At 50.5% G+C, this 27,812-nt stretch overlaps 1 protein-coding gene across 1 annotated transcript in view; it reads right to left on the bottom strand.

The window, feature by feature from the left end:
- LOC140394656 (collagen alpha-1(XVIII) chain-like) overlaps window positions 1-27,812 on the bottom strand; it is a 227,864-nt gene that overhangs the window by 118,741 nt on the left and 81,311 nt on the right. The window contains 9 exon segments of the mRNA XM_072481940.1: window positions 2,786-2,830; window positions 2,920-2,982; window positions 6,188-6,328; window positions 8,503-8,556; window positions 11,622-11,708; window positions 13,319-13,381; window positions 15,807-15,833; window positions 16,907-17,107; window positions 18,308-18,334. Of these exon segments, the coding sequence (XP_072338041.1) occupies window positions 2,786-2,830; window positions 2,920-2,982; window positions 6,188-6,328; window positions 8,503-8,556; window positions 11,622-11,708; window positions 13,319-13,381; window positions 15,807-15,833; window positions 16,907-17,107; window positions 18,308-18,334 (708 nt within the window).

The raw sequence follows: 27,812 nt of genomic DNA, 5'->3' as shown, positions 1-27,812 counted from the left end.
ATGTCATCCATGACTGTAGGCACACACCAGGCATATCAATCTTATGACATCCGAGTACATTTGATGTTCCATCGATGGGTCAGAGAAATTCAAATACAAGGACTTGGAGCTGGTGATGCTTCCCATTCCTTGGTACACTTGTCCCTTGAGGTGGCAAAGGAATAACATCTGGTTGTAGGGTTCAACAGATGTAACTCAAGTGAAATTATCTGTAACCCATAATCAGCAATTTCTTTGTAGAGACCCCATATTTAATCTGAAATTGAAGTTAAAACCCTCTCAAACCCTCTCTCCGGCGACGATAATGGTAAGTGAATGAAGGAAGCAGGTCCCACTACAAAAACCTTGGACACTGTGGATTGGACCCTTCTTCATCTTCGAGTGACAGAAGTGTGGGCTATGATTTGCTGAGATCTCCATATGATGAGTGAATGGAAATTTTCTCATGAGTGGCAACTTCCTTTGCCCCAGCGACAGACTATATCAACTCTGCTTCAGCAGCCGGCCAATTCAACATCCCCAAGATTCTGGGTTAGTCCAGCATGCAACACAGACAATTATCCACTCCGATACATACAAGGATCCAAATGGGGGAGCAGTGCTCGAAAACGTCAATAACTAAGGAACAAGAGAACAGAATGAGCTCTGAATGGAAGAGAGAGAAGTAAGCATGGGAGGAAAATAGGTCAACTGCAGCATGTGATTGGTCAATTATCAGAGTCACACCTTAGCAAGACACCAACCGGGGTGAAGATTTGTAGCAATGATAAAATCCTACCATTCCATTTTCATACCGCATTACCTTCTTCACATAGTTATCTTTATTTGTTTAACTTCCCCTTGGGGCTCATTGGTAACAGCCTCGCCTCAATAGTCCGGAGGTGCTACATACAGATCCCAACTTCTAGCACAAAACCTAGGCTGACACTCCAGTGTAGTACTGTTTGCCGTTGTTGTTTCCGGTGCCTAGGTCGATGCTGGGTTCCGGCCGGTTTCATTCCTTTGTGGTTTCTTTGCAGCGGTTTGATACAACATTGCAGAGGGGCAGTTAAGAGTCAACCATATTGCTGTGGGTCTGGAGTCGCATGTAGGCCAGACCGGGTAAGGACGGCAGATTTCCTTCCCAAAAGGGACATTAGTGAACCAGATTTTTTTTTACGACAATCGACAATGGCTTCATGGCCACCATTAGACTTCTAATTCCAGATGTTTTAGTTGAGTTTAAGTTCCACCATCTGCCATGGTGGGAGTCGAGGATTACCCTGGGTCTCTGGATTACCAGTCCAGTGACAGCACCACTGCGCTACCCCTTCCCTGAATAAATCCAATAGGTAATTCACGAGAAACTTCTTTACTCAGAGAGCGAGGAGAATGCAGAACTCGCTCCCACAGACCATGGTTGAGGCAACCAGTATGGATGCATTTGTGGATAAACAAATCAGGGAGAAAAGAATAGAAGGATACGCTGATATGCTATGATTGTGAGAGACGGGAGGAGGCTCGTGTGGAGCTGTTGTGCCGAGGGCCTGTTTCTGTGCTATATATGCTGTGTAATTCGATTAATGAGAAAGTTAACAGACTTCTTCCCTCACTGACAGCTAAGCCCAATGCTTTTTCTATCATGAGATGGTTGCCCAGCTTTGGAAACAGTGGTAATGTCATTGAACTCGCAATCCAGACCTGGGGACATGGGTTCAAATCCCACCACGGCAGCTGGTGGAATTTAAATTCAGTTTATAAAATCAGGAATTGAGCGGTAGCCTCAGTCATGGTGACCTTGACAACTACCGTCGATTGTCATAAAAACCCATCGGGTACGCTAATCCCCTTTAGGGAAGGAAATTTGCCATCCATACCTGGGGCGCGATTCTCCCAGCACTGTGCCGGGCCGGAGAATTGCTGTCCCAATGCCTGCGCGCGATTCTCCAAGATGCGGAGAATCGTCGGCATTTGCGCCGGCACGTTTGGTGCGGCGCCGGTCGCGGGCCGCTGTCCGCGGCTGGGCCGCCGATTCTCTGGCCCGGATGGGCCGAGCAACCGCACGGAAAGGGCAGAGTCCACCGGCGCCGTTCACACCTGGTCGCTGCCGGCGGGCACTCTGCACGAAGGGTCGGGGTGCGGCCTGTGGGGCGGGGAAAAGCGCTCCTTAACCGGGGGGGGGGGCCTCCGATGAGGTCTGGCCCATGATCGGGGCCCACCGATCGGCGTGCCGGCCTCTCCCCCCCGGCCCTACTTTGATGCGCTTCCGGCCCCAGAACCCCCGTGCCATGTTGCATCGGGGCCGGAGCGTTCCGTGAGTCTACCGCGTATGTGTCGGTTGGCTCTTCGCCATTGCGCATGTGCGGGTTGGCGCCGCCCCCAGTCCGCGCCAGGATGTAAGACTGGAGCAGCGTGAACCGCTCCAGTGCCCTGCTGGCCCTCTGTGGGGGCCAGAATCCCTACTGCCCACGCCTGTTTCGCGCCGGCATGAAACGCGGCGGCATTCATGACGGCGCGGACACTTAGTCCCGCAATCGGTGAATCGTGCCCCTGGTCTGGCCTAGGTGTGACTCCAGACCCATTGTAATGTGGTCGACTCTTAACTGCCCTCTGAAATGGCCGAGCAAGACACTCGATTCAATGGCAATTAGGTATGGGCGACGCCCACAATTTATGAATGAATAAAGGAAAAAAAACACTGTAGGGGCAGAAAATCTAGACCTTCTGTTTCCCAAACCTCCAGCCTCCAGCCATCCACTGAACACCCAGGGTCATGAACCATGGCCTAGTAGTAATGAGGTCTTACCTTAGGCCCCTGCGCTCCCGGGAGACCCAGATCACCAGACTCGCCCTGAAAATACAAGTCACGCTTCATCAATGGACAGAACAGGAGCAAATCCGAACAAGACTTCATGTCACTGTCAAACCTAGGTGACATACCTGCATTCCTTTCTCCCCTGGCACTCCTGGTCGGCCATCTTGTCCAGGTGGCCCACTAGGCCCCTGAAAGGAAGGGAGAAAAGAAAAAAGGATCACTATGGCAACCCAGTCAGGCATTAGAAAAATAAATAAATCAATGCCGTAATTTAAATGAACATCAGGGTTGGAGTGGAAGAGGGGCCTGCTTGCTGATGTTGGAGTGAAGGAGACAAATGTCAAAATGATACATGGTGCTGGGATTGTAAAAAGCGGTTTATATCAAAGCAGAAAAGGCAAATCCTCTGCACGTCATAGGTAAGAAAATTCCGAGAGAGCGGTCAGAATGAGGAAAGTCTGAGATTCGATGATACTTTAAATCAGATATTGAGCTGATGGTTTAATAATAGCGCTTGCTTCTTTCAAAGGTAGTTATCATAGAATCCCTACACTGCAGAAGGAGGCCATTCGGCCCATCAAGTCTGCACCAACCCTTCGAAAGAGCACCCACCTAGTTCCAATCTCCAGCCCCACTCCCCTACCCCCGTAACCAACCTACCCTTTTGGATACTAAGGGACAATTTAGCATGGCCAATCCACCGAACCTCCACAACTTTGGACTATGGCAGGAAAGTGGAGAAACCTAAGGAATCCCACACAGACACAAGGAGAAAGTGCAAACGGCACACAGTCACCCGAGGTCAGAATCAAACCTGGATCCCTGGTGCTGTGAGGCAGTAATGCTAACCACAGTGCCACCCAGTGTGGGTGTAGGGGTTGACCACTGTTTTTTTGTGCTGTTCGTCTGGCCAACCTTTCATCTACTAACCTCCAAAAATATCGGCTCATCCAAAATTCCACCCGTTCCAGTCCTAACTTGCACCTAGGGGGAGATTCAGCTCACAGTTCCTCAACACCATCGATTTAAAATTTTCATCCCTGGTTTCAAATCCCTCCAGGGCCTCTTTGCACCTCTATACATCTCTCTAACCTCCTCCAGCTCCACATCCCTCCAAGATTTCTGCGGCCCACCAATTGTGGCCTGTTCAGCATCTCCCATTGCCTCTGCCCCATCGACAGCCGGGCCTTCAGCTGCCTGAGCCCCAAGCTCTGGGATTCTTTCCCTATATCTCTTCACCTCTCAATCTCGGCCCCCTCTTTAAGATGCACTTTTAAACTTACCTCATGGGCTGATACTGTTCTAACATCTCATGTGGATCAGTTGGCAAATTTAATTTGCTAACACTCCTGTGAAGCACCTTGGGACAATTCTGCTACATTTAAGGTGCTAATCGTTTGGTTCCACTGATGTGATGAATGTAGGAATTTTAGACATATAGTATTTTCGGTATTTGGTGCAGTGAGGGTTAAAAGCCTGGGTTACTGTGTGTGTGACTGCAGCAGTAGTGTTTTAAAAATCCTAGGCCTTTTGGAGACAGAGGTGCAATTAAAGCATCATAAAGGTTTGGGCTAATGGACTGTTATAGCCCTGCAAGGCACTCATTCAGCAGGGGATGATTGTTCCCTAAGTGCTGATTGGGTTGTGAGTTAACCAGCACTAGTATAACAGGTCAGCTGTTACAAAGGAGTGAGGACCCTGAGATGTGTAACTGGGTCCTGTGTAAACACTGCTGTTATGCAAAATAAATGTCTTTCTTATGAACTCTTCAGACTCCCCCTTGGTGTTTACTACATGGACTTTTGTTTATATTCAGCAGGTTCCCTAGGGAGTAGATAATTAGAGACACTGGGCTCGAATTAACACAAACAACCCCAGAGTCCCATTTTGGGCACGAATAGCGGGGTCTTTCGTGACGCCTACAATGCCGAGAACAACCTCTTAAACAGGGCTTTGTTTTTTTGGGGGCCTCGGTGATTGTTTTTGGGGGGGGCCCCGCTGAGACCACATTTACCTCACTTCCTGTACTGACGAGCTGTGCAGGAGAGACATTTAAAAATGGCGCCCCAATTTCTTGACCACCTCACCCCGGCCTCCAGACCCAACCCCCAAAATACCTCTTGGGGTTCCTCGAGCCCCCCCCCCCCCTCCCCCCACCTCTCAAGGACATTGCACCCCATGGCCCGATCCCTGGAAGGGGCAACCTGGCACCACCAGCCTGGTATCCTGGCAGTGCCCCTGCCAGCTTGGCAAGTGCCTGTATTGCACTGCCAGGGTGCCAGGCTTTCAGTGCCAAAGTGCCCGGGTGCCTGCGTGATTGCCATGGTACCACCGCCCCAGAGCCCAACCTTCCGGGGGCTCTGTTACTTGGGAGACCCCCGCCAAGGTGCTGCTACACCTAAAGGCACCATAGCGAGGTCTCCCTGGTGCATGCGTTCTATACCGGATCTCGGGATAATCAGGAATAAACATTTTTAATGAGCCTAGTGGCTTGTTGGAATATGTTAATCTGAATCTCGCCCAGTGAGGGCAAGATCCAGATCACAATGTTTTGCAAGATCTTGTCAGACCTCATGAGGCGTTCTGTGCATTGCAAATCCCGCGAGAGGCCTCTCGTGAGATTCAATGACCTTGTCTAGTCACCAAGTTGGGTGCGATGAGGTCATTCGATCGTGCCCAGTGTGTTCAGCTTAGTAAGATGATATAAGTAATGGGAGGAGCCAGAGGCTGAATCAGTTTCTGGAGGTTCAGTTCAGTTTTGGATCTGTCTGTGAACAGACTAGCTTCTTTTCTCCCAGCAGTTTAGATCAAAAAGCTTTTTTGCCTGTAAACAGAACAGAGGTTTCTGAAAAGGCAAGACTCTGCAAGCTGTTTCCTGAAGGATCTTTCTCTAAAAGTGGTTTATCCAAGACATCTCTTTATAGCAGTATCCCGGAGTCTGCTAACTGCATTTAAAGGGGATTGTGACCTGAGATGTGTTTTGCTTGAATGGAGATAAAAAATAGCAGTTAGGATGTAGTATTGCATTGTCATTGTTAAGCGTTCTTTAAGGGGTAATTTTAAACAATTTTCTTGTGTATTATGAAAGATATTTTAATGCTGTGTTAGTAACAAAGGTTGTTTTAATATATCGTATCATTATTTGTGCTTGGAATCACTCCTGGAGTCTTACAAAATTAAATTAAAATATTGGGTTTTTGCCAGTATCCTAGCAACTGTTGGGGGTCTGGTCTGGGGTCATAATACTGATATTTTCAGCTTGCATCCCAAAATGTTTTTAATGCCCTCTGTTAAAATAAGCTGGGATAAAGTGAGACTCATAAATCCGAATGCTGGTTAGTTGAATTAACACGGAAAGTGCTGCAGATTAGTTGTCGTTAACATTTCACTTACCGGGTGTCCCAGTAATCCGGGCAGACCAGGTATCCCATTTGCTCCAGGTGGTCCAGGGATCACTGTGCCGTTCATACCAAACACTCCAGGACGACCGGGAAGACCAGGGAGTCCGGGTGGCCCAGGAGGCCCAGGCAGTCCCTGAAGGATAAAATAGAATTAATCTTTCCATTTTCACACTCTGTCGTTCACTGAGCTAAAGAGGGGAGGGGAGAGGAAAGGTCCAGATTAGATAAAACCCTTCAAAAGGTCCAGGGGTTTCAAGACCACACAGAAAGCATTGCATTTTGAATATAAAAGTCTAGTGAAGTAACCCACTCTCCTGGATTCTCTAACCAGTGGGATTTGCCCAACTACAAAATGTACTTGCGGGTCATTTATATCATGGCTATCTGTGGGAGCTTTCTCTGCACCAATGGGCAGCATTCAGCCTCCGCACTTTCAGCTGTTTTGGGGGAATTGTGGAGGACACAAAGGACTGGATTTTCCCATCGGGAACCCAACCTCAGGAACTTTCCCGGGTTCCCAAGCTTGACTATTTTGGTACCGTCCGCTGGCTTAATTTTACCGGATGCAGCCAATTGACGAGCGAGGCGCACATGTGGGACGGCTATTGCGAGGGGCCAAAATGGAGCACCAATCGAGGGACAGATGGCACTCACCTGAAGGTCCAAACAGCCTCCTATAAATAACAGCTAGTGCCATCTCAGGGATCAGAGTGCAGGGGAAATGCCTTTACATCTGCTTCATACAACCTTTCTACTTCTTTAGACACAACTCTGCAAGATCAGGTAATAGTGCCCTGTCCTCCTGTCTACAACGCACTCCCGAACGCTTGACACGCAGGGGACCCGGGCGTTCCTGGCTTTCCTATCAGGAAATGGCCGAGAATTAAGGACTTATCAACTTTAATTGGTTAACGTCCATGGACCGATGAATGGATGAACAGGTAGCCTTTGCCACTGGGAGCCTCCGCCTCGCAGACAAGTGCACGGAGGCGGGAATACGTTGAGCAGCAAAGTTGGCAGTGCTTCACCTTCAGGGGCTGGGAAATTCCAGCAAAGTGTTGCTAGACAAACGCAAATTCTCTTTCTCAGCAGCCAGCTCCTAGCATTGTTTTCTGTTACTATTACCCCTTTTAGGTATTGTGGGAGACTATGGCCGGTACGGTAGCACAGTGGTTAGCACTGCTGCTTCACAGCACCAAGGTCTCTGGCTCGATTCCCAGCTTGCGTCACTGTCTGTGTGAAGTCTGCACGTTCTCCCCATGTCTGTGTGGGTTTCCTCCGGGTGCTCCGGTTTGCTCCCACAAGTCCCAAAAGACGTGCTGGTTAGGTGAATTGGACATTATGAATTCTCCCTCAGTGTACCTGAACAGGTGCCGGAGTGTGGTAGCTAGGTGATTTTCACAGTAACTTCATTGCAGTGTTAACGTAAGCCTACTTGTGACACTAATAAATTATTATTACCTGCCTGAGACACAAGGAGCTGGATTCTCCGTTTCAGGGACTGTGTCCCCATGCTATTGTGAAAACTGTGGTCTTTTACTCCAGACAAACTGGTGCCAAAAGACCACAGATTCACAGCCCTGCAGGGGGCTCGCAGGGAGCCGTCGTGAAGCTCGCAGCTCCAGCTGCAAATACGGCCCCCTGCACTTCCGGGTCAGAGGTCTCGTACGCACACTGCGGTGGCCTCCAGCGGCCACGCCGTGCTCCATGGCGGACTCGGACCGCGGAACTGGACCACCAAAATAGTGCCCCCGATCGGCCGCTCACCCGGACCGCCTGCTCAATATTACCCCAATCCCGAATTAGGCTCCCCCTGTCCTCCGATCAGCCCATCCTTGACTGTGGTGGCCGCGGACTGAGTCTGCAGTCGCCTCACGAGTTTCCCAAACGGCTGGGACCACATTAGAAATTCCCATCGGGAATTCGGCTGGCCGGGGGCGCAGAATAGCGGGGCGGGCATCTGGCAATGACCTCCGATGGTGGATAATCTGCACGGCGTACTCTCCGAGTACACCACTTTTCGGGGGCGGAGAATCGCCGAACCGGCACCTGTCCCGATTTCATGCGGGAAGCTGGATTCTCTGCCCCGTCGCCAAACGCGATTTTGGGGTCGGGGTGCGGAGGATCCAGCCCAAGGAACTTCATTCCTGCTTCTTCAAGTTCATTTGCATGCAAATGGATCTCAGTCAAAGCCATTCTGCTCGGCATCTGAGACTGTCACCTCTTAAGACCCGCAAAGCACAATCCCAAACTGCCATTTTGACCTTGGAGTCTAATCGTGTAAACCTCCTGGAAAGAGGCACTTACCCGAATGTTTTCTAGGTTGCCGTCATATCCTGAACCTTCCATATCGAGAAAGGTCTGGGGAAGAAAAAAAGGTGGTGAAAAGACACATTCTTGCTTGGCATATACTCCATCTCGAAGTTTTATGCTCATCAAAGGGCAAGTGGATATTTGGGAGGGTGACTTAGTAGAGCTGAATCTGCGAGTGACAAAGGGAATCTGTTAGGGCAGCTTACAGGAGGGCTTGTGAATTAATTGCCGTTACACATTGACTGTTTACCTCACTGAGTGAATGTACACAAATGCTTGGCAAATTCTGTAGAGTATGACGACTAGGGAATTTTCACAATAGCTTCACTGCAGTGTTCATGTAAGCCTACTTGTGACAATAATAAAGGTTATTATTATAATCAGGAGGGAGTTAGAAGGACAAAGGGGTCATATTTGTGGGACCTGTCTTGCTTTCACATTTCCTTTGCTCCTAAAAACCACTTCCACGTGTAAATTGTTGTGCAAAAACTCAATAAATCAGAGTGCCATGGGACAGATCTCTTATGACTCCCTGATAGAGTGCTTGCAAACACCAGTCGAACTGAGTAGCAAGGAGCAGCTTTGTCAGGTCAGAGGACAGGGCAGCGCGGTGGCACAGTGGTTATCACTGCTGTCTCTCAGCGCCAGGGACCCAGGTTCAATTCCGGCCTTGGGGTACTGTCTGTGTGGAGTTTGCACTTTCTCCCCGTGTGTGCATGGGTTTCCTCCGGGCATTCCAGTTTCCTCCCACAGTCCAAAGATGTGCAGGTTAGGCGGGGATACAGGGATAGGACAGGGGAGTGGGCCTAGGTAGGGTGCTCTCTGAAGGCCGGTGCTAACTTGATAGGCCAAATGGCCTCCTTCTGTACTGTAGGGATTCTATATTAATTTAAAAGAAGCTGCACCTGAATCTTGGGGAAAACGTGGAACTCCCTCCCTAACAGCACTGTGGATGTATCTACACCACATGGACTGCAGAAGTTCAAGAAGGGAGCTCACAAGCAACTACTCAAGGGCAATTCGGGATAGTTGATAAGTACTGGCCTAGCCAGCTTTACCCACATCCCATGAATGGATTAAATGAAAGAATGCTGAGGCTTCAAAAACCTCTGGGACACGGGCAACAAACGAAGAGATTATTGTTCAGCTGAATATATTTGAGGCTTTTCCACATAGACAGAGAGACTAATGAGCAAGTGGTGGAAATGACTGGGGATCAGAGGAAATTAGTGCAGAACATCAAAGAGAGCGAGATACAATACTCCAGTCACATCATTGGAGCAGAGAATAGACAATTACTGCAGAGGAAGATTGAGGGAAAATGTAGGAGGGAAAGCAGAGGAGAAAATGGAAGCCGGATATAATGGACTGGGTGCAGCTGAGCTATGGGAATGCGCAAGTGGGCAGGCAGAGGTGGGGGTCCATGACCGTCAGCCTTCTGGGAGAAAGGAGGACGAAAGGAAACGTCAGCGCACCGCACTCAAACACACTCATTAATAAACAACACAAAGCCAAGCTATCAATTCCTATTGGTCTGAAACCTTCGCCGATTCCTGTTAGGGCATCTGAAAATGGCTGGAGAGGATCGCAAAATCATCAGTAACTAGAAATGATCTTAATGGATGGGTCTACAGTCACTGTGGAACGTAACTGTCGTGTTGGGTGCTCTGCTACATAGACGAACCAACACGGTTGCGGATGGTACAACTCAGTTTTATTACTAACAATATTTACAGTGGTAAACTGGTTACTGTGGTTCGTTCATTACCCTTGAATCTGTGGACCTATGCCGAACACTATCTTGGAGAAGCACTCAGCATATGGTGATGTCTGAGTGGCTTGCTGTGAGCTCTGTGCCCTGAGCTGTCTCCTGCTGGAATGAGTGGGAAGTGTCGTGTTCCCCGTTTTATAGTGTGTCTGCTCTTGCTTGTGATTGGCTGTGGTGTTGTGTGTATATTGATTGGTCTGTTGATCTGTCCATCAGTATGTATGTATGTTTGCACCATGATGTTTACCTGAATATCATGACAGTAACAACATAAAAAAACTGGCTTGGCTGCGCCTCAGAATGGAAAATCATTTATGTTAATTGTATATCAACTGGAATGATTATTATATACAGGTGGAGGGCATTAATGGGGGTTTCACTTGAGCATGCATAAAGAGATGCTCACTGAAACTGGGGTGAAGTTGAGTTAAGGGGAACACGCTTGTAATGTTTTACTCTGCAAATAAATGGGCGGCACTGTAGCACAGTGGTTAGCACTATTGCTTCACAGCGCCAAGAGTCCCGGGTTCGATTCCTGCTTGGGTCACTGTCTGTGTGGAGTCTGCACGTTCTCCCTGTGTCTGCCTGGGTTTCCTCCGGGTGCTCCGCTTTCCTCCCACAAGTCCCAAAAGACGTGCTTGTTAGGTGAATTGGACATTCTGAATTCTCCCTCTGTGTACCCGAACAGCTGCCAGAATGTGGCGACTAGGGGATTTTCCCAGTAACTTCATTGCAGTGTTAATGTAAGCCTACTTGTGACAATAATAAAGATTATTATTAAACGTTATATTGTGTAAGGATTGGCTCTAGTATCTTCTTTCACCAGCTGGGTCTTCTGGAATATACCACCCCAGGAGGACCACTGGTTTTAACAGTCATGTTTAGGAGAGCAGGCTTTTGGAGCTGGCTGTGTTCGACAGCTGTGGCCAATGGGTAACACTCATTGAAATCAGAAGGTTACAGGTTCAAATGCCTCTCTGGATAATTGAGCCGATAATCTACATTGACACTGTCAGTCAGCACTGAGGGAGAATTGCATTGTTGCAGGTGCCGAGTTTTTTTGTTAAATCGAGGGGCCCATCCATCCTCTTGGGTGGGCATAAAATACCCCACGGCAGTATTTTGAAGATCAACAGAATACTCCAGCCAATACGTACCTCGCATCAACATCCTGAAAAGCAGATTATCTTGCACATGATCACATTGCAGTTGATGTGAAAGAGTAATCAGACTTCAAAAGGCACTTCATTGGCTGTAAAGTATTTTGGGTCATGAAGGGTGCTATACAAATGCAATGCTTATTCCGCCTTCCCTTCACTTGAACCGTTTGGCAGGATTAACTTACTAGTTTGTCCATCTTGGTGATTGTAGCTGGTGGCCCAGGTAGTCCAGGAGGTCCGACTGGTCCTGGGACTCCGATCCCCGGGTCACCCTGCAGGGAATATATGAAAGCAAATGGTTTAGACTTGCACACAATCTGACAGGCGCCAATCCGATTTGAGTGTACACTAGAAGTCAGAGGCCAAGAGAACCAGCTAAATTACAACGGGTCACAAACCTGCAACATTGTCCTGCACTCTACTCTACCTCATGCTCAATTCTAGGCTCATGTAGTCCACTTGGGAGTTAAAACACATGGTGGTGGTTGCAGTGGTAATACTTTGTCTAGTAATCCAGAGGCCTAGGCTAATACTCCAGAGGCACAAATTCAAATCCCACCACGGCATTAGGGAGAATTTAAAATCAATTAATTTATAAATCGGGAATAAAAAAAAAAAGAGTCTGTATTGTAGCTAGGGCCCATGTGGCTCATTATTGTCCTACAGGGAAGGAAATCTGCCATCCTTACCCGGTCTGGCCTACCTGTGACTCCAGATCCACAGCAATGTGACGGACTCTAAACTGCCCTTGCAAATGTCTGAGCAAGCCACTCAGTTCATGAGTAGTTAGGGATGGGCAACAAATGCCAGCTATGCCAACCACACCCGCATCTCCATGAAAGAAATAACGAAAAAAGAAGCCTATCAAGACAGACATTTTCTCTATTTCAGTACGGACGAGATCAATCATAGGGACAGCACGGTAGCATAGTGGTTAGCACAGTTGCTTCACAGCTCCAGGGTCCCAGGTTCGATTCCTGGCTAGGTCACTGTCTGTGTGGTTTTCACATTCTCTATGTCTGCGTGGGTTGCCTCCGGGTGCTCCGGTTTCCTCCCACAGTCCAAAGATGTGCGGGTTAGGAGGATTGGCCATGATAAATTGCCCTTAGTGTCCAAAAAAATGTTACGTGGGGGTTACTGGGTTACGGGGACAAGGCAGATACGTGGGCTTCAGTAGGGTGCTCTTTCCAAGGGCCGGTGCAGACTCGATGGGCCGAATGGCCTCCTTCTGCACTGTAAATTCTATGAATCAGGCCCTCATGTCTGTTCCACTCTTCATTTATGTCATGGTTGATTTCTATCTCAATACCATTGACCCACCTCAGTCCCACATCCCTTAATCCCCCTGCCTAACCAAAATCTAACAGTCTCTAATTTTGAAATTCACAACTGACCCCCTCTAGCCTCAGCAGCTTTTTGGTGGTGGTGGGGGGACTCTGTGTGAGGAAGTGCTTCCTGGCATCACTCTGAACAGAGTCTGGCTCCTATTTGGCAACTCCCCTCAACCAGAGGAAATGGTTTCGTTTTGCGATCCACCTCATCAAATCCAGTATTTACCTTCAACACATCAACTAAATTATTCCGTCACTGTCCGTGTGGAGTTTGGACATTCTCGCCATGTTTGTGCAAGGTAGTTGAATTAGACACGTTAAATTGCCCCTTAATTGGAAAAAATGAATTGGGTACTCTAAATTTATTTTTAAAAACTAAATTATTCCTCAAGTCTCTTTGCTCAGGGGAATCTTAGACTTAAGGGTTACCTGTTTTTTCGATCATTTCAAATTTATTGAAATCAGCCACACTACATAGCAATGGGTAACTCGAACAACACGAGAAAAAGGAAAGTATCGAGCAATGAAAACTGATCTGATTGAAGGCTGACCTTATCTCCTTTGGATCCATGATCGCCAGGGGTCCCTGGGAAGCCTTGAGGACCAATCTCGCCCTAGTCAAAGGAAGGAAAACAAAACCTTGAATACACTGAAACCCCATCTTCACAAGTAATCCAGTTCAAAAACAGTGCCGAGACATTTGTGGAGAAACGTTTTTAAAAATAGATCGGGTGACAGCATGGCTGACATCGGAGCAGTACTGGAACAGAGGAATAGGAACAGAGGAATAGGAGTACAGGCCTCTCGGCCTCTCGAGACTATTCTGCCATTCTATCGAATTGAGGTCGATCTGTTATCTTCCATCCACCCTTGAATAGTACACATGAAGGGGTGCTGCTCTGTTGGAGGTGCCGTTCTTCACACAAGACATTAAACCGAAGCCCTGCCTGATCTCTGGGGTGGAGATAACTTGACACTATTTCAATGAAGAGGAGACAAAGTTCGCCCACACCAGTTTCCAGGCCCACATTTGTCCCTCAACCAAACATCACTGAAAATACACGTCTGGTCAGTATCACGTTGTGGAGTTTGCTGTGCACAAATTGGCTGCTGTGTTTCCAAGATTATGACAGTTCAAAATAGCTTAATTCAAGGGATTTGGGATGCACCATTATTGTGAAAGGTGCTATGTAAATGCAAGTCCTTCTTCTAAAGATACCAGTGCGAGTAAATATCATTTTTAAAAATCCTCCATTTTCTAGCAGATGTTAAATATAACAGAAAGGAGATAAAGTTGAACTTGTGCTCGACGTTCGGGAGATTGTTGGCGTACAGGTGCAGTTATTGAGTACTCTGTTATAAGAACGATATATAATGTGGCGATTGATGAAGGTATTGAAAATATGGAGAGAGACGCTCGACTGAATAATTTGCTGCTCTTTTCTCTCCATGACGGGTGACCTGTCAGAGGCATTAAAAATTATGATGTGGTTCGACAGAGGAGACACAGAGAAGATGTTTTCACTTGTGGGCAGACCAAAATTGGAGCCATGAGTATCACATAGCCGCTAATAAATTCAAGAACATACACAGGAGAAATGGGTGATGCATTGACACAGTGGTTAGCACAGTTGCTTCACAGCACCAGGGCCTCGGGTTCAATTCCAGTCTTGGGTCACTGTCTGCATGGAGTTTTACGTTCTCCCCGTGTCTGTGTGGGTTTCCTCCAGGTGCTCCGGTCTCCTTCCACAGTGCAAAGAATTTTTAAAAAAAATTTTGAGTGTCCAATTCATTTTTTTTTTCCAATTAAGGGGCAATTTAGCGTGGCCAATCCACCTACCTGCGCATCTTTGGGTCGTGGGGGTGAGACCCACGCAAACACGGGGAGAATGTGCAAACTCCACATGGACAGTGACCCAGAGCCGGGATCGAACCTGGGACCTCGGCGCCGTGAGGCAGCAATGCTAACCACTGCGCCACCGTGCTGCCGAACCTGTGATGTAATTTGATGGATTCATGAAGAAAGATTTGCCTGGTCAGAACTCTTTTTCACTGGAGCCAACGTGAATGATGTTGTGATCTGATCACAATGGGACATGATTAGGTAAACTGTGAGAGACTGTTTCCACTAAATGATGCTTAATCATCAGCACGTTTTTCAGAGTAGAACTCACTGTCACTAAGGGGGAACCTCTCCCGGAAAGGGGTGGGACAGACTGCTCAAAAAGGGTTCTGAAAGTGAACAAGAGAGAGGATTAGAATAGATAGTTTGTGTGGAGTGATCGGTGGTCGGCATGGTGACACAGTGGTTAACACTGCCACCTTACAGCACCAGGGTCCCAGGTTCAATTCAAGCTTTGGGTCACTGTCTGTGCGGAGTTTACACGTTCTCCCCGTGTCTGCGTGGGTTTCCTCCGGGTGCTCCGGTTTCCTCCCACAGTCCAAAGATGTGCAGGTTAGATGGATTGGCCATGCTAAATTGACCCTTAAGAGTCTCAAGAATTGCAGGTTAGGTGGGGTTACAGGGATAAGACGAGGGAGTGTGCTTAGGTCGGGTGTTCTTGGGGCAGCACGGTGGCGCAGTGGGTTAGCCCTGCTGCCTCACGGCGCCGAGGTCTCAAGTTCGATCCCGGCTCTGGGTCACTGTGCATGTGGAGTTTGCACATTCTCCCCGTGTTTGAGTGGGTTTTGCCCCCACAACCCAAAGATGTGCAGGGTAGGTAGATTGGCCACGCTAAATTGCCCCTTAATTGGAAAAAAAAGAATTGGATACTCTAAATTTATTTTTTAAAAAGCTAGGGTGTTCTTTCAGAGGGTCGGTGCAGACTCGATGGGCCAAATGGCCTCCTTCCACACTGTAGGGATTCTGAGATCTCCCTGGCAATGGGATTGACAGATTTGAGCGCACACATTCTGTCAGTGACTCTACTGCTGTCTTGTGAGATTCTGTAACTATCGGTTGCTCAGTAGCCCAGTCATTTTGTAAACTTGAGTTATCAATAGTACAAATTATATAAAATTTAAAAACGAGTTACCCACCCTCTTGCCATCTTCACCAGGGTCACCCTGCAAGGAGAAGGCATGTCATTACACCAGTGTTACAAGAGGTCTTAAATTCACTGCACCTTCATTAACAACGTCCAAACTGGAGACACAAGACACATGAGGGGCTCATCGCTGATTGCAGATACACCAGTCCAGTTGTGGATGATTTGGGGATATTGACGAGGCCATTCAGCCCCTCGAGCCCATTCAGGCCCGAGGTTGTTGAATGGAGCTGGATGGTGAAAGCTTTTGTCTTGGATGTACTTGATCTCAAGGTGAACCAGTGTCCTGTGAAAGTTCTACTGCTGGAGTCACAGCGCCTAATAACCCATTCAAGCCCACCCTACTTTGGCCCTGCTCTCCTCCATTGGAAATTGGGGCCAAGTCCAGCTGTGCACTGTGACAGGACTCGTGTATTGTAGACATAGACACCAGTGAGAGAGGAGTGGGCAGGGGGCAAGGTAAGGAGAGTCCTGTAAGCCCATCCTGTCGGAGCTCTCGACCGCCCGTTCTGGTGGGCCAGGTGGACAGGATTAAGTTACCATGGAGGTGTCAAAGGAGAGCAGAGAATACTCCCAGTGTCTTGCGGAGAAAGGGTGCCAATCAAGTCCGGTTGATCTAATCACTGCGTCAATTGCAGGATAGGTCCTTCTGGAGAACTCCCAACTCATTCATAAAAGGCACAAGGCTCGAATATCATCAGTGTTCAAATCCTGTCCAATATGTTCAAGCCTTGTACCTTTTCGAATTACTCGAAAGCTTGGGACCTATTGCCCCCTGTTGCTTTCTCCATGGCTACCCCTCGGCCAATCAGAGTCACCTTATCCCCCAATCAACACCATTTTCACCTGTAGTATAAATTGTGCGAGTTTGAAATTTGGTATTCTTGTGTTTGTCCTGATGGGTGAGAGAGGAAAAGATTCAGCAACACGTCTCTCTTTTCAGTAATAATCAAGTTCTGTATGACACAATTGTTTATTACACAACCAATGAGAGCTCACACGAGAGACGGCCAGATTACACTGTTGCACGCCGGGGGGGGGGGGGGGGGGGGGGGGGGGGGGGGGGCTGGCGGAATCGTTATTGTAACTCACTGGCTGCCCGTCTCTTCCAGGATGGCCAGGTGGTCCCTCCGGCCCAGGTGGTCCTTGCACACCAACAACCGACTCCACGACAACTCCATCACCACGTTCCTGGACAGCAGAACCAGAGGGTCCAGGAACACCTGGAGGTCCCTGGATTCCCGGGGATCCCTTCTCCCCTTTCGGACCACGATAGCCAAATCCAGCTGTGCCCTACCGGAGGGAAGAGGAAGAAGAGGGATTCAAACCATGGTCTTCAGCTCGTAGGTTCATTTTCCACCTCAACGGCCTCCATTTAGATAGCCCCAGGGCCCTTCGCAGGAGCATTGACGCCCAACTCCAAGCCACCCCATTTTTAACCTGGTGAACAAAGCTTCGGCCAGAGAGGTAGGTTTTAAGGGGCATCCTAGAAGGCGGGGAGGGGTACGGAGGGAATTCAAGAGCTTTGGTCGAGACAGCTGAAGGCACTGCCGCCAATGGTGAAGTGATTAAAATCAGGGTGCTCAAGAGGCCTGAGTCAGAGCAGCGCAGAGGTCTGTGAGGCCTGTGTGGCTGGAGGAGGTGGTGGGGCATGAAGAGATTTGGAAACGAGGAGAAAATCGATTTTAAAATCAAGGCAGGGGGAGGGGGGGTGCGGCAGAGTGGTGATGGGTAGCGGGGACTTATTGTGGGATGAGCTGCAGATTTTACTTCAGGTGGGCCCTGCATACTGGCACATACGTGACAGCGAGGGTCCCGGTGCCCGGCCTGGGAAGGGAAAGGCTATTGCCCACTGACGCACCAATACCCATTGGCTCGGTCACACTGCTCGGGGCCCAATAAGAACCTGAGAGGGATTCTGTCTTAATCTAGGGGACGCGGGCGTTAAGTGCTCCCAATGCCAGTTCCCTGGTGAAATGAAGAGGAGCGAGCTGAGAAGGCCGTCCTTCTGGCGGCTGGGTGATGGGTTAATGAGAGAACATTCCAGAAGGGTCAACCAGGACTGATGGAACGAGTCTGACCGCTCGTCAGCAGATTCTGGGGTCTCAGTGCTGTCACCCACATCAATTCCTCAGGAAGATGAGACCCTCTTGGCTTCAAAAAATAACGGTTCCTGATAGCGCAGATCAGGAGAAGATGTTTCCACTGGCTGTGCGCTGGGAGGGTGGGTGAAATAAGAGTCATTTTTAAAACGCAGCGAGTTGTCATGATCTGGAAGGAGCTGCCTGAAGAGGCGGTAGAAGCAGATTCAACAGGAACTAAGAATTGGACGAAAACTGGGAAGAAAAATTCCCCGGGGCCGGGAAGAGGAGCCGGGGCCTAATTGGATAGCACTCTTTTAAAGAGCCGGCACAGGCGCGATGGGCAGAAGGGCCTCCCCCTGTGCAGTACAGGGAGCTATACAGCTGAAAGAATTTTAAGGAAATACTGTACCTTTTCACCTGGATCCCCTTTGTCGCCCTATAAGCACACAAACAAAATATGGACATGTTAGGAGCACGAGAGGTGACATTTTGAAAGCTGCCAGGGGGTCAGGTGACTTAATTCGTCCCCACCCCACCCCCAAGCCCAGAATTGTTAACGAACGTTCCCAATCACCACCACTCCCACAGGCAGCCCGATATAAGGAACAAAATCCAGAGCTCTTGCAGATAAAGTCATCGCGGCCCACCTCTTTTTTGAGTATTGGGCATATGACAACTAGGAATTGGTTTAGGGCCTTCCCAAATGGGTCCTTCCCCCCCCCCCCACTTTCGGGCCTCTTCAGTTGGAGACTAAAAATGTCCGGCCAGGAGACTAGAGGAGGAGATTTACTCGGGCTATTCAGAAGGATGAGGGGTTTTGACAGAGAGAGGGGAAATCAGTGACTGAAGGGTCAGTGGGTGGACACAGATTCAAGGTAAATCAAAATAGTGCGGATGCTGGAAATCTGAAATAAAAACAGAAAATGCCAGAAAAGCTCAGCAGGTCTGACCGCAGCTGTTGAGAAAGCAACAGAGTTGACTTCCGGTTGCGGCGATGACCAGCTAAGCCGCACGTTTCGGCGGCTCCAGCTCGAACGGACCTTCGGGCTCTTTTAAGAGCCCCAACGGGGAATTTTTTCGGGACGAAACCCGGTGTGGGGTGAGACAACAGGGAGTCCCCCCCCAACGAAAAAGAAAAATATCGGCGGCGGCGGCCAGATCGCGAAGAATCCTCGAGGACAGGGGCAGAAGGAAAAAAGGAGGAACATGGCGGTGGAGGGAGCCCAGGCGACATGGGGGCCGGACCAAGATGAATTTTTGAGACGGTGTGTGGAGCTGCTTAAAAAGGAGGTGCTGGCCCCGATGCTACAAGCAATTGAGGGGCTCAAGGAGACACAAAAGACCCAGGAGATGGAGCTCCGTGTGGTGGAGCAGAAGGTGACGGACAACGAGGACGAGATCCTGGGCCTAGCGGTCAAAATGCAGATGGACGAGGCGCTCCACAAAAAGTGCATTGAAAGGATTCAAGTCCTAGAAAACAGATCACGGAGAAAGAACCTCCGGATCCTGGGTCTCCCCGAGGGAGTGGAAGGAGCGGACGGCGGGGCTTACATGAGCACGATGCTGCGCTCGCTAATGGAAGCTGAGGGCCCCTCGCGCCCCTTGGAAATGGAAGGGGCCCATCTGGCCCCTGCGAGGAGACCAAAGGCGGGAGAACCACCTAGGGCGATGATCGTGCGATTTCATCGCTTCAATGACAGAGAGGTGGTTCTGAGATGGGCCAAAAAGGTACGAAGTAGTAGATGGGAGAATGCGGTGGTACGGGTGTACCAGGATTGGAGTGCGGAGGTGGCGAGAAGGAGGGCGAGTTTTAATCGAGCCAAGGAGGTGCTACACAAGGTGGTGAAGTTTGGGATGTTGCAGCCGGCGCGACTGTGGGTCACGCACCAGGAGAGGCATCACTACTTCGAAACGGCAGAAGAAGCATGGACCTTCATTAAAAACGAGAAACTGGGTGGACTTCCGGGTGCGGCGATGACTAGCTAAGTCGCACGTTTCGGCACCTCCCGTTTCAACGGACTTTTGGGCTCTTATCGGGAGCCCCAACGGAAATTTTCAAAGGCTAAACCCAGTGTGAGGCGACATAGGAAGGAGTCCCCCCGGGTGTGGATGAAAAGAAGTGATAGTAGTGGCCAGATTGTGGAGGATCCTCTGGAGCAGTGGCAGAGAAGGGAAGGGAGAAGCAAGATGTCGGCTGAGGGAGCCCAGTTGGTATGGGGCCTGGAACAGCAGGGGTTCCTCCGGCGATGTGTGGAGGAGCTCAAGAAGGAGGTGCTGGCGCCGATGCTGCAGGCGATTGAGGGGCTGAAGGAGACGCAAAAGACCCAAGAGATGGAGCTCCGTGGAGTGAAGGCAAAAGCTGCCGAAAGTGAGGACGAGATACAGGGCTTGGTGGTGAAGACGGAGACGCACGAGGCGCTACACAAGAGGTGTATGGAGAGATTGGAAGCCCTGGAAAATAGCTCGAGGAGGAAGAACTTAAGGATTTTGGGTCTTCCCGAAGGGGCAGAGGGAGCGGACGTTAGGGCGTACGGGAACGTGATGCTCCATACCTTAATGGGAGCTGAGGCCCCGATGGGCCCCCTGGAAGTGGAGGGAGCGTACCGGGTCCTCATGAGAAGACCAAAGGCAGGAGAAATACCTCGAGCAATAGTGGTGAGGTTCCACCGCTACAAGGACAGGGAGATGGTCCTGAGATGGGCTAAGACGACACGGAGCAGCAGATGGGAGAACGCGGTGATCCGTGTGTATCAAGATTGGAGTGCGGAGGTGGCGAGAAGGAGGGCGAGTTTCAATCGGGCCAAGGCGGTGCTCCACAGGAGGAAAGTGAAATTTGGAATGTTGCAGCCGGCAAGACTGTGGGTTACACACCAGGGCAAACACCACTACTTTGAGACGGCAGAGGAGGCGTGGACATTCATTCAAGAGGAGAAGTTGGACTAGATTTGGGAAAGGATGTTTGGAATGAAGTAGCGAGGTGGTGGCAAGAAATTGTAAATCAGATGGGGGAATTTTTTCCCCTCGAAGGAGGGGGACATGAAGAAATGTGGGCGCCGGTGGGGAAGGGGATGGGGAAGGAGAGAGGGAGCTGCGCCATTAGGGGCGGGGCCGAGAGGGAAGCGCGAGCTCTGTTCCCGCGATATGGAAAGTGTGGCGGGAAAAGGGGGCGTAGGAACGAGGGGGCCTCACACGCAGGGAGGCTAAGGATAAACGGGGGAAGCCTAGGTCAGCCAGAGTTTGCTGACTCCGGGAAGCAATATGGGGGGTGCAATCAAGCTAGAGCGGGATCTAGCGGGGGGGGGGGGGGGGAATTAACTGGATTGCTGCTGCTAAGGGGAAGGGGGTGCTGTTACGGGATGGGATGGTCGGGACGGGAGGGCGCCGTCTGGGGGACAAGCGGTTGCGTGGGAACCGGGTGATGAGCTGGTTTAAAAAAGGGGATGGCTAGTCGACGAGGGGGGGGGGGGGGGGGGTAAAGAGCCCCCCAACCCGGTTGATCACGTGGAACGTGAGGGGGTTGAATGGGCCGATTAAGAGGGCAAGGGTATTTGCACACCTAAAGAAGCTAAAAGCAGACGTGGTCATGCTTCAGGAGACGCACCTGAAACTGGCGGATCAGGTCAGATTAAGAAAAGGATGGGTGGGACAGGTATTCCACTCGGGCTTGGATGCGAAAAATAGAGGGGTGGCAATATTGGTGGGGAAACGGGTATTGTTTGAGGCGAAGACCATAGTGGTGGACAGTGGGGGTAGATACGTGATGGTGAGTGGCAGACTGCAAGGTGAAGCGGTGGTGCTGGTGAACGTGCACGCCCCGAACTGGGATGATGCGAACTTTATGAAGCGTATGTTGGGGCGCATCCTGGACCTGGAGATGGGAAAGTTGGTATTGGGGGGGGGGGGGGGGGGGGGGGGGGGACTTCAACACGGTGCTGGACCCAGGGCTGGACCGGTCCAGATCTAGGACCGGGAGGAGGCCGGCAGCGGCCAAGGTGCTTAAGGGCTTTCTTTATGGAGCAGATGGGAGGAGTGGATCCCTGGAGATTTACTAGACCGAGGAGTAAAGAGTTTTCCTTCTTCTCCCACGTTCATAGAGTGTACTCCCGGATAGATTTCTTTGTCCTGGGAAGGGCGCTGATCCCGAAGGTGGCAGGAACGGAGTATTCGGCTATAGCCATTTCAGATCATGCCCCACATTGGGTAGATCTGGAACTAGGGGAGGAAAAGGAGCAACGCCCAATTTGGAGATTGGACATGGGACTGTTGGCGACGAGGGGGTATATGGAAGGGTGAAGGGATGTATTGAAAGATACCTAGAGGTCAATGATGACGGAGAGGTCCAGGTGGGAGTAGTCTGGGAGGCGCTGAAGGCGGTGGTGAGAGGGGAGCTGATCTCCATAAGGGCCCATAAGGGGAAACAAGAGGGTAAAGAAAGGGAGAGACTGATTGGGGAGATTCTGAGGGTGGATAGGCAATATGCGGAGGCTCCGGACGAAGGGCTATACAGGGAAAGACGGAGACTACACACGGACTTTGACTTGTTGACCACGGGTAAGGCGGAGACACAGTGGAGGAAGGCACAGGGAGTACAGTATGAATACGGAGAGAAGGCGAGCCGACTGCTGGCCCAACAACTTAGGAAGAGGGGGGCGGCGAGAGAGATCGGAGGAGTTAGAGACGAGGAGGGAAGGATGGAACAGAGAGCGGAGAGGGTGAACGGGGTATTTAAAGTATTCTACGAGAGGTTGTATAAGGCCCAACCCCCGGAAGGGAAAGAGGGAATGATGCATTTCCTAGACCAGTTGGAGTTCCCGAAGGTTGAGGAGCAGGAGAGGACAGGACTGGGAGCGCAGATTGAGGTAGAGGAGGTGGTAAAAGGAATCGGGAACATGCAGGCAGGGAAGGCCCCGGGACCAGATGGGTTCCCGGTGGAATTCTATAGGAAATATGTGGACCTGCTGGCCCCACTCCTGACGAGAACCTTCAATGAGGCTAATGAAAGGGGGACACTACCCCCGACGATGTCGGAGGCAACGATATCGCTGATCCTGAAAAGAGACAAAGACCCGCTGCAGTGCGGGTCATACAGGCCCATCTCCCTCCTGAACGTAGATGCCAAGTTATTGGCCAAAGTGATGGCGACAAGGATAGAGGACTGTGTCCCTGGGGTGGTGCATGGTGACCAAACAGGATTTGTTAAAGGGAGGCAATTGAATACCAATATACGGAGGTTGTTGGGGGTGATGATGATGCCCCCACCGGAGGGGGAGGCGGAGATAGTGGTGGCTATGGATGCAGAGAAGACATTTGATAGAGTGGAGTGGGACTATTTGTGGGAGGTACTGAAGCGATTTGGATTTGGAGAGGGGTTCATTAGATGGGTTCGGCTCCTATACGGGGCCCCGGTGGCAAGTGTGATTACGAACAGGCAACGATCCGACTACATCCGACTATATAGGGGCACAAGACAGGGGTGCCCCCTGTCCCCGTTACTGTTTGCGTTGGCAATTGAGCCATTGGCCATAGCGCTGAGGGGCTCTAGGAAGTGGAGAGGGGTACTTAGAGGAGGAGAAGAACATCGGGTGTCATTGTACGCGGATGATCTGCTGTTATATGCCGCGGACCCAGTGGAAGGGATGCCTGAGATAATGCAGACACTCAGGGAGTTTGGAGAGTTTTCGGGATACAAATTGAATATGGGGAAGAGTGAACTGTTTGTGATGCACCCCGGGGAACAGGGCAGGGGAATAGATGAGTTGCCGCTGAGGAGGGTAACAAGATATTTCCGGTATTTAGGGATCCAGGTGGCCAGGGACTGGGGAACCTTGCATAAGCTTAACTTGACACGTTAAGAGGTGGGATATGGTGCCCCTGTCATTGGCGGGCAGAGTACAGGCGGTTAAAATGGTGGTCCTCCCGAGGTTTCTTTTTGTGTTTCAGTGCCCCCCCATACTGATTACAAAGGCCTTTTTTAAGAAGGTGGACAGGAGCATCATGAGCTTTGTGTGGGCCGGAAAGACCCCAAGGGTAAAGAGGGGGTTCCTGCAGCGCAGTAGAGATAGAGGGGGATTGGCACTGCCGAGTCTGAGTGATTATTATTGGGCCGCTAACGTATCTATGATATGTAAGTGGATGAGGGAAGAAGAAGGAGCGGCGTGGAAAAGACTGGAGATGGCGTCCTGTAGGGGAACTAGCTTAAAAGCACTGGCAACGGCGCCGCTGCCGTTCTCCCCGAAAAGGTACACCACAAACCCAGTGGTGGTGGCGACTCTGAAGATTTGGGGGCAGTGGAGACGACATAGGGGAGTGACAGGGGCCTCAGTGTGGTCCCCGATAAGGAACAACCACAGGTTCGTCCCGGGAAGGATAGACGTGGGATTTAAATCTTGGCAGCGAGCAGGAATTGCGCAACTGAAGGACTTGTTCTTGGACGGGACGTTCGCGAGTCTGGGAGCACTGACAGAAAAATACGGGTTGTCACCTGGGAATGCATTTCGTTATATGCAAGTGAGGGCATTTGTGAGGCAACAGATGAGGGAATTTCCGCAGCTCCCGGCGCAAGGGATCCAGGACAGAGTGATTTCGGGGCATGGGTGGGTGATGGTAAGGTGTCCGATATATACAAGGAAATGAGAGACGAGGAGGAGACGATGATAGAGGAACTGAAAGGAAAATGGGAGGAGGAGCTGGGGGAAGAGGTTGAGGAAGGGCTGTGGGCAGATGCCCCAAGTAGGGTAAATTCCTCGTCCTCGTGTGCCAGGCTCAGCCTGATCCAATTCAGGGCGCATATGACGGGAGCAAGATTGAGCAGGTTTTTTGGGGTGGAGGATAGGTGCGGGAGATGCGCGGGAAGCCCTGCGAACCACACCGACATGTTTTGGTCATGCCCGGTATTGCACGGGTTCTGGGTGGGTGTGGCAAAAGTGATTTCAAAGGTGGTGGGGGTCCGGGTCGAACCAAATTGGGGGTTGGCTATATTCGGGGTTGCAGATGAGCCGGGAGTGCAGGAGGCGAGAGAGGCCGATGTTCTGGCCTTTGCGTCCCTAGTAGCCCGGCGAAGGATTCTACTTATGTGGAAAGAAGCTAAACCCCCGGGCGTGGAGGCCTGGATAAACGACATGGCAGGGTTCATAAAATTGGAGCGGATAAAGTACGCACTAAGAGGTTCGGCTCAAGGGTTCACCAGGCGGTGGCGACCGTTCCTCGACCATCTCGCAGAGCGATAAAGGAAAATAGGAAAGGCAACAACAGCAACCCAGGGGGGAGGGGGGGTGCATTCGGGTCTTTGGGGGTTTTTGTGTGTTGTTACATATTTGTTGTTCATAGTTATCTTCTCAATGTTACTATTTCTTTTCGTTTTTCTTTTTATTTGTGTTGGCACTTGCCGTTAGTTAATATATTATTTTAAAAACGATCAATGTATATATTGTTACAAAGTTGTAAAAATGGAAAAGTTCTTGATTGATCGAAAAACTTGAATAAAATATATAATTTTTTAAAAACGAGAAACTGGATCAGAACGGAGGGACTGATGTTGGAGGGGAAACGACAATGCTGATGTATACAGAGATGTAAATTGGGGAGGGGGGGACACTGAGAAATGTGGGCGCCGGTGGGGGGGAAGAAGAGATATAGGCGGGGGATGGGAGTGGGGCGGCAGAGGGAGCTGCGCCACGAGGGGCGGGACGGCTCGAGAGAACACGGGGCTTATTTTTCTTGTTCCCGCGCCAGTAAGATGATGGCGGGAAGATAGGCGCAAGGTGGATGGGAGTTCCCCACACGGGGGGGGTCATGGAGAGAGCGGGAGAAGCCGGGGTCAGTTGAAGTCAGCTGACTTTCGGAAGCAATATGGGGGGAGTAACCATGCTAGATGGGGATCTAGCGGAGGGGGGGAGGGGGGGGGGGGGCGAGAGTAGGGGATAACTGGGTTGCTGCTGCAGTGATCGAAAAGAAAATGGGAAACACTAAAGGCAGTGGTCAGAGCAGAGCTGATCTCCATCAGGGCCCACAAGGGGAAAACAGAGGCCAAGGAAAAGGAAAGACTACTGGGGGAGATTTTGAGGGTAGATAAAAAATATGCGAGGCCCCGGATGAAGGACTATACAGGGAGAGGCGACGACTCCAGATGGAGTTCGATCTGTTGACCACAAGGAGGGCGGAGGCACAGTGGAGGAAGGCACAGGGGATGAGATACGAATATGGGGAAAAGGCGAGTCGGCTGTTGGCCCATCAGCTGCGAAAGAGGACAGCGGCGAGGGAGATAGGGGGAATTAGGGATGAAATGGGAGCCACGGTGCGGAGAGCAGGGAAGATAAACGAGGTGTTTAAGACCTTTTACGAGGGGCTATATAGGTCCCAACCTCCGGAGGGAAAAGAGGGGATGCAGCAGTTTTTGGACCAATTAAGGTTCCCGAGGGTGGAGGAGCAGGAGGTGGAAGGCCTGGGGGCGCCGATTGGGGTGGACGAGGTTACCAAGGGGCTGGGGAACATGCAGGCAGGGAAGGCCCCGGGACCAGATGGGTTCCCGGTGGAATTCTATAGAAAATATGTGGACTTGTTGGCCCCGCTGCTGGTAAGGACCTTTAACGAGGCCAGAGAAGGGGGGACCCTACCCCCGACAATGTCGGAGGCGACGATATCGCTAATCTTGAAGCGGGATAAAGATCTGCTGCAGTGCGGGTCCTATAGGCCTATCTCACTGCTAAATGTGGACGCCAAGTTGCTGGCAAAGGTGCTGGCAACGAGGATAGAGGATTGTGTCCCGGGGGTGGTGCACGAAGACCAGACAGGGTTCGTAAAGGGGAGACAATTAAATGTCAACGTGCGACGGCTATTAGGGGTGATAATGATGCCCCCAGCAGCGGGGGAGGCAGAGATAGTGGCGGCAATGGATGCAGAGAAAGCATTTGATAGGGTGGAGTGGGAGTATCTATGGGAGGTGCTGAGGAGGTTCGGGGAGGGGTTTGTCAGCTGGGTTAAACTCCTATATGGGGCCCCAACGGCAAGTGTGGTCACAAATCGGCAAAGGTCCGAGTATTTTCGACTACACAGGGGAACAAGACAGGATGCCTGTTGTCCCCATTACTGTTTGCACTGGCAATTGAACCACTGGCCATAGCGCTGAGAGACTCCAGAAAATGGAGAGGGGTGATTAGAGGGGGAGAGGAACACCGAGTGTCACTCTACGTGGATGACCTACTGCTGTATGTGACGGACCCAGTGGGGGGGATGACAGAGGTCATGAAGATATTGAGGGAGTTTAGAGATTTCTCGGGATATAGGCTTAACATGGGAAAGAGTGAGCTTTTAGTGATACACCCTGGGGACCAGAGTAGAGGGATAGATGGCCTACCGCTAAGGAGAGTGGAAAGAAACTTCCGATACCTGGGGATTTAAGATAGCCAGGAGTTGGGGAACCTTACACAGACTCAATCTGACACTACTGGTGGAACAAATGGAAGAGGATTTCAAAAGGTGGGACATGCAGCCGCTGTCGCTGGCGGGCAGAGTGCAGGCGATTAAGATGATGGTCCTCCGGAGTTCCTATTTGTGTTCCAATGTCTCCCTATACTGATCACTAAGGCCTTTTTCAAAAAAATAGATGGAAACATCACAAGCTTCGTGTGGGCAGGGAAGGCCCCGAGGGTAAGGAGGGGGTTCCTACAACGTAGCAGAGTCAGAGGGGGACTGGCGTTGCCGAATTTGGGCGATTACTATTGGGCCGCCAACGTGGCGATGATTCGTAGGTGGATGATGGAGGGAGAGGGAGCGGCGTGGAAAAGGCTGGAGATGGCGTCCTGTAAAGGAACGAGCTTAAAAGCACTGGTGACGGCGCCGCTACTGCTCTCCCCAAAACATTTTACCACGAACCCAGTGGTGGCGGCAACATTTAAGTATCTGGGGGCAATGGAGGT

The sequence above is a fragment of the Scyliorhinus torazame genome, chromosome 2, assembly GCF_047496885.1.
Source record: "Scyliorhinus torazame isolate Kashiwa2021f chromosome 2, sScyTor2.1, whole genome shotgun sequence".
Taxonomy (NCBI): Eukaryota; Metazoa; Chordata; class Chondrichthyes; order Carcharhiniformes; family Scyliorhinidae; genus Scyliorhinus; species Scyliorhinus torazame.
This window is presented reverse-complemented; position numbering and strand designations above follow the sequence as displayed.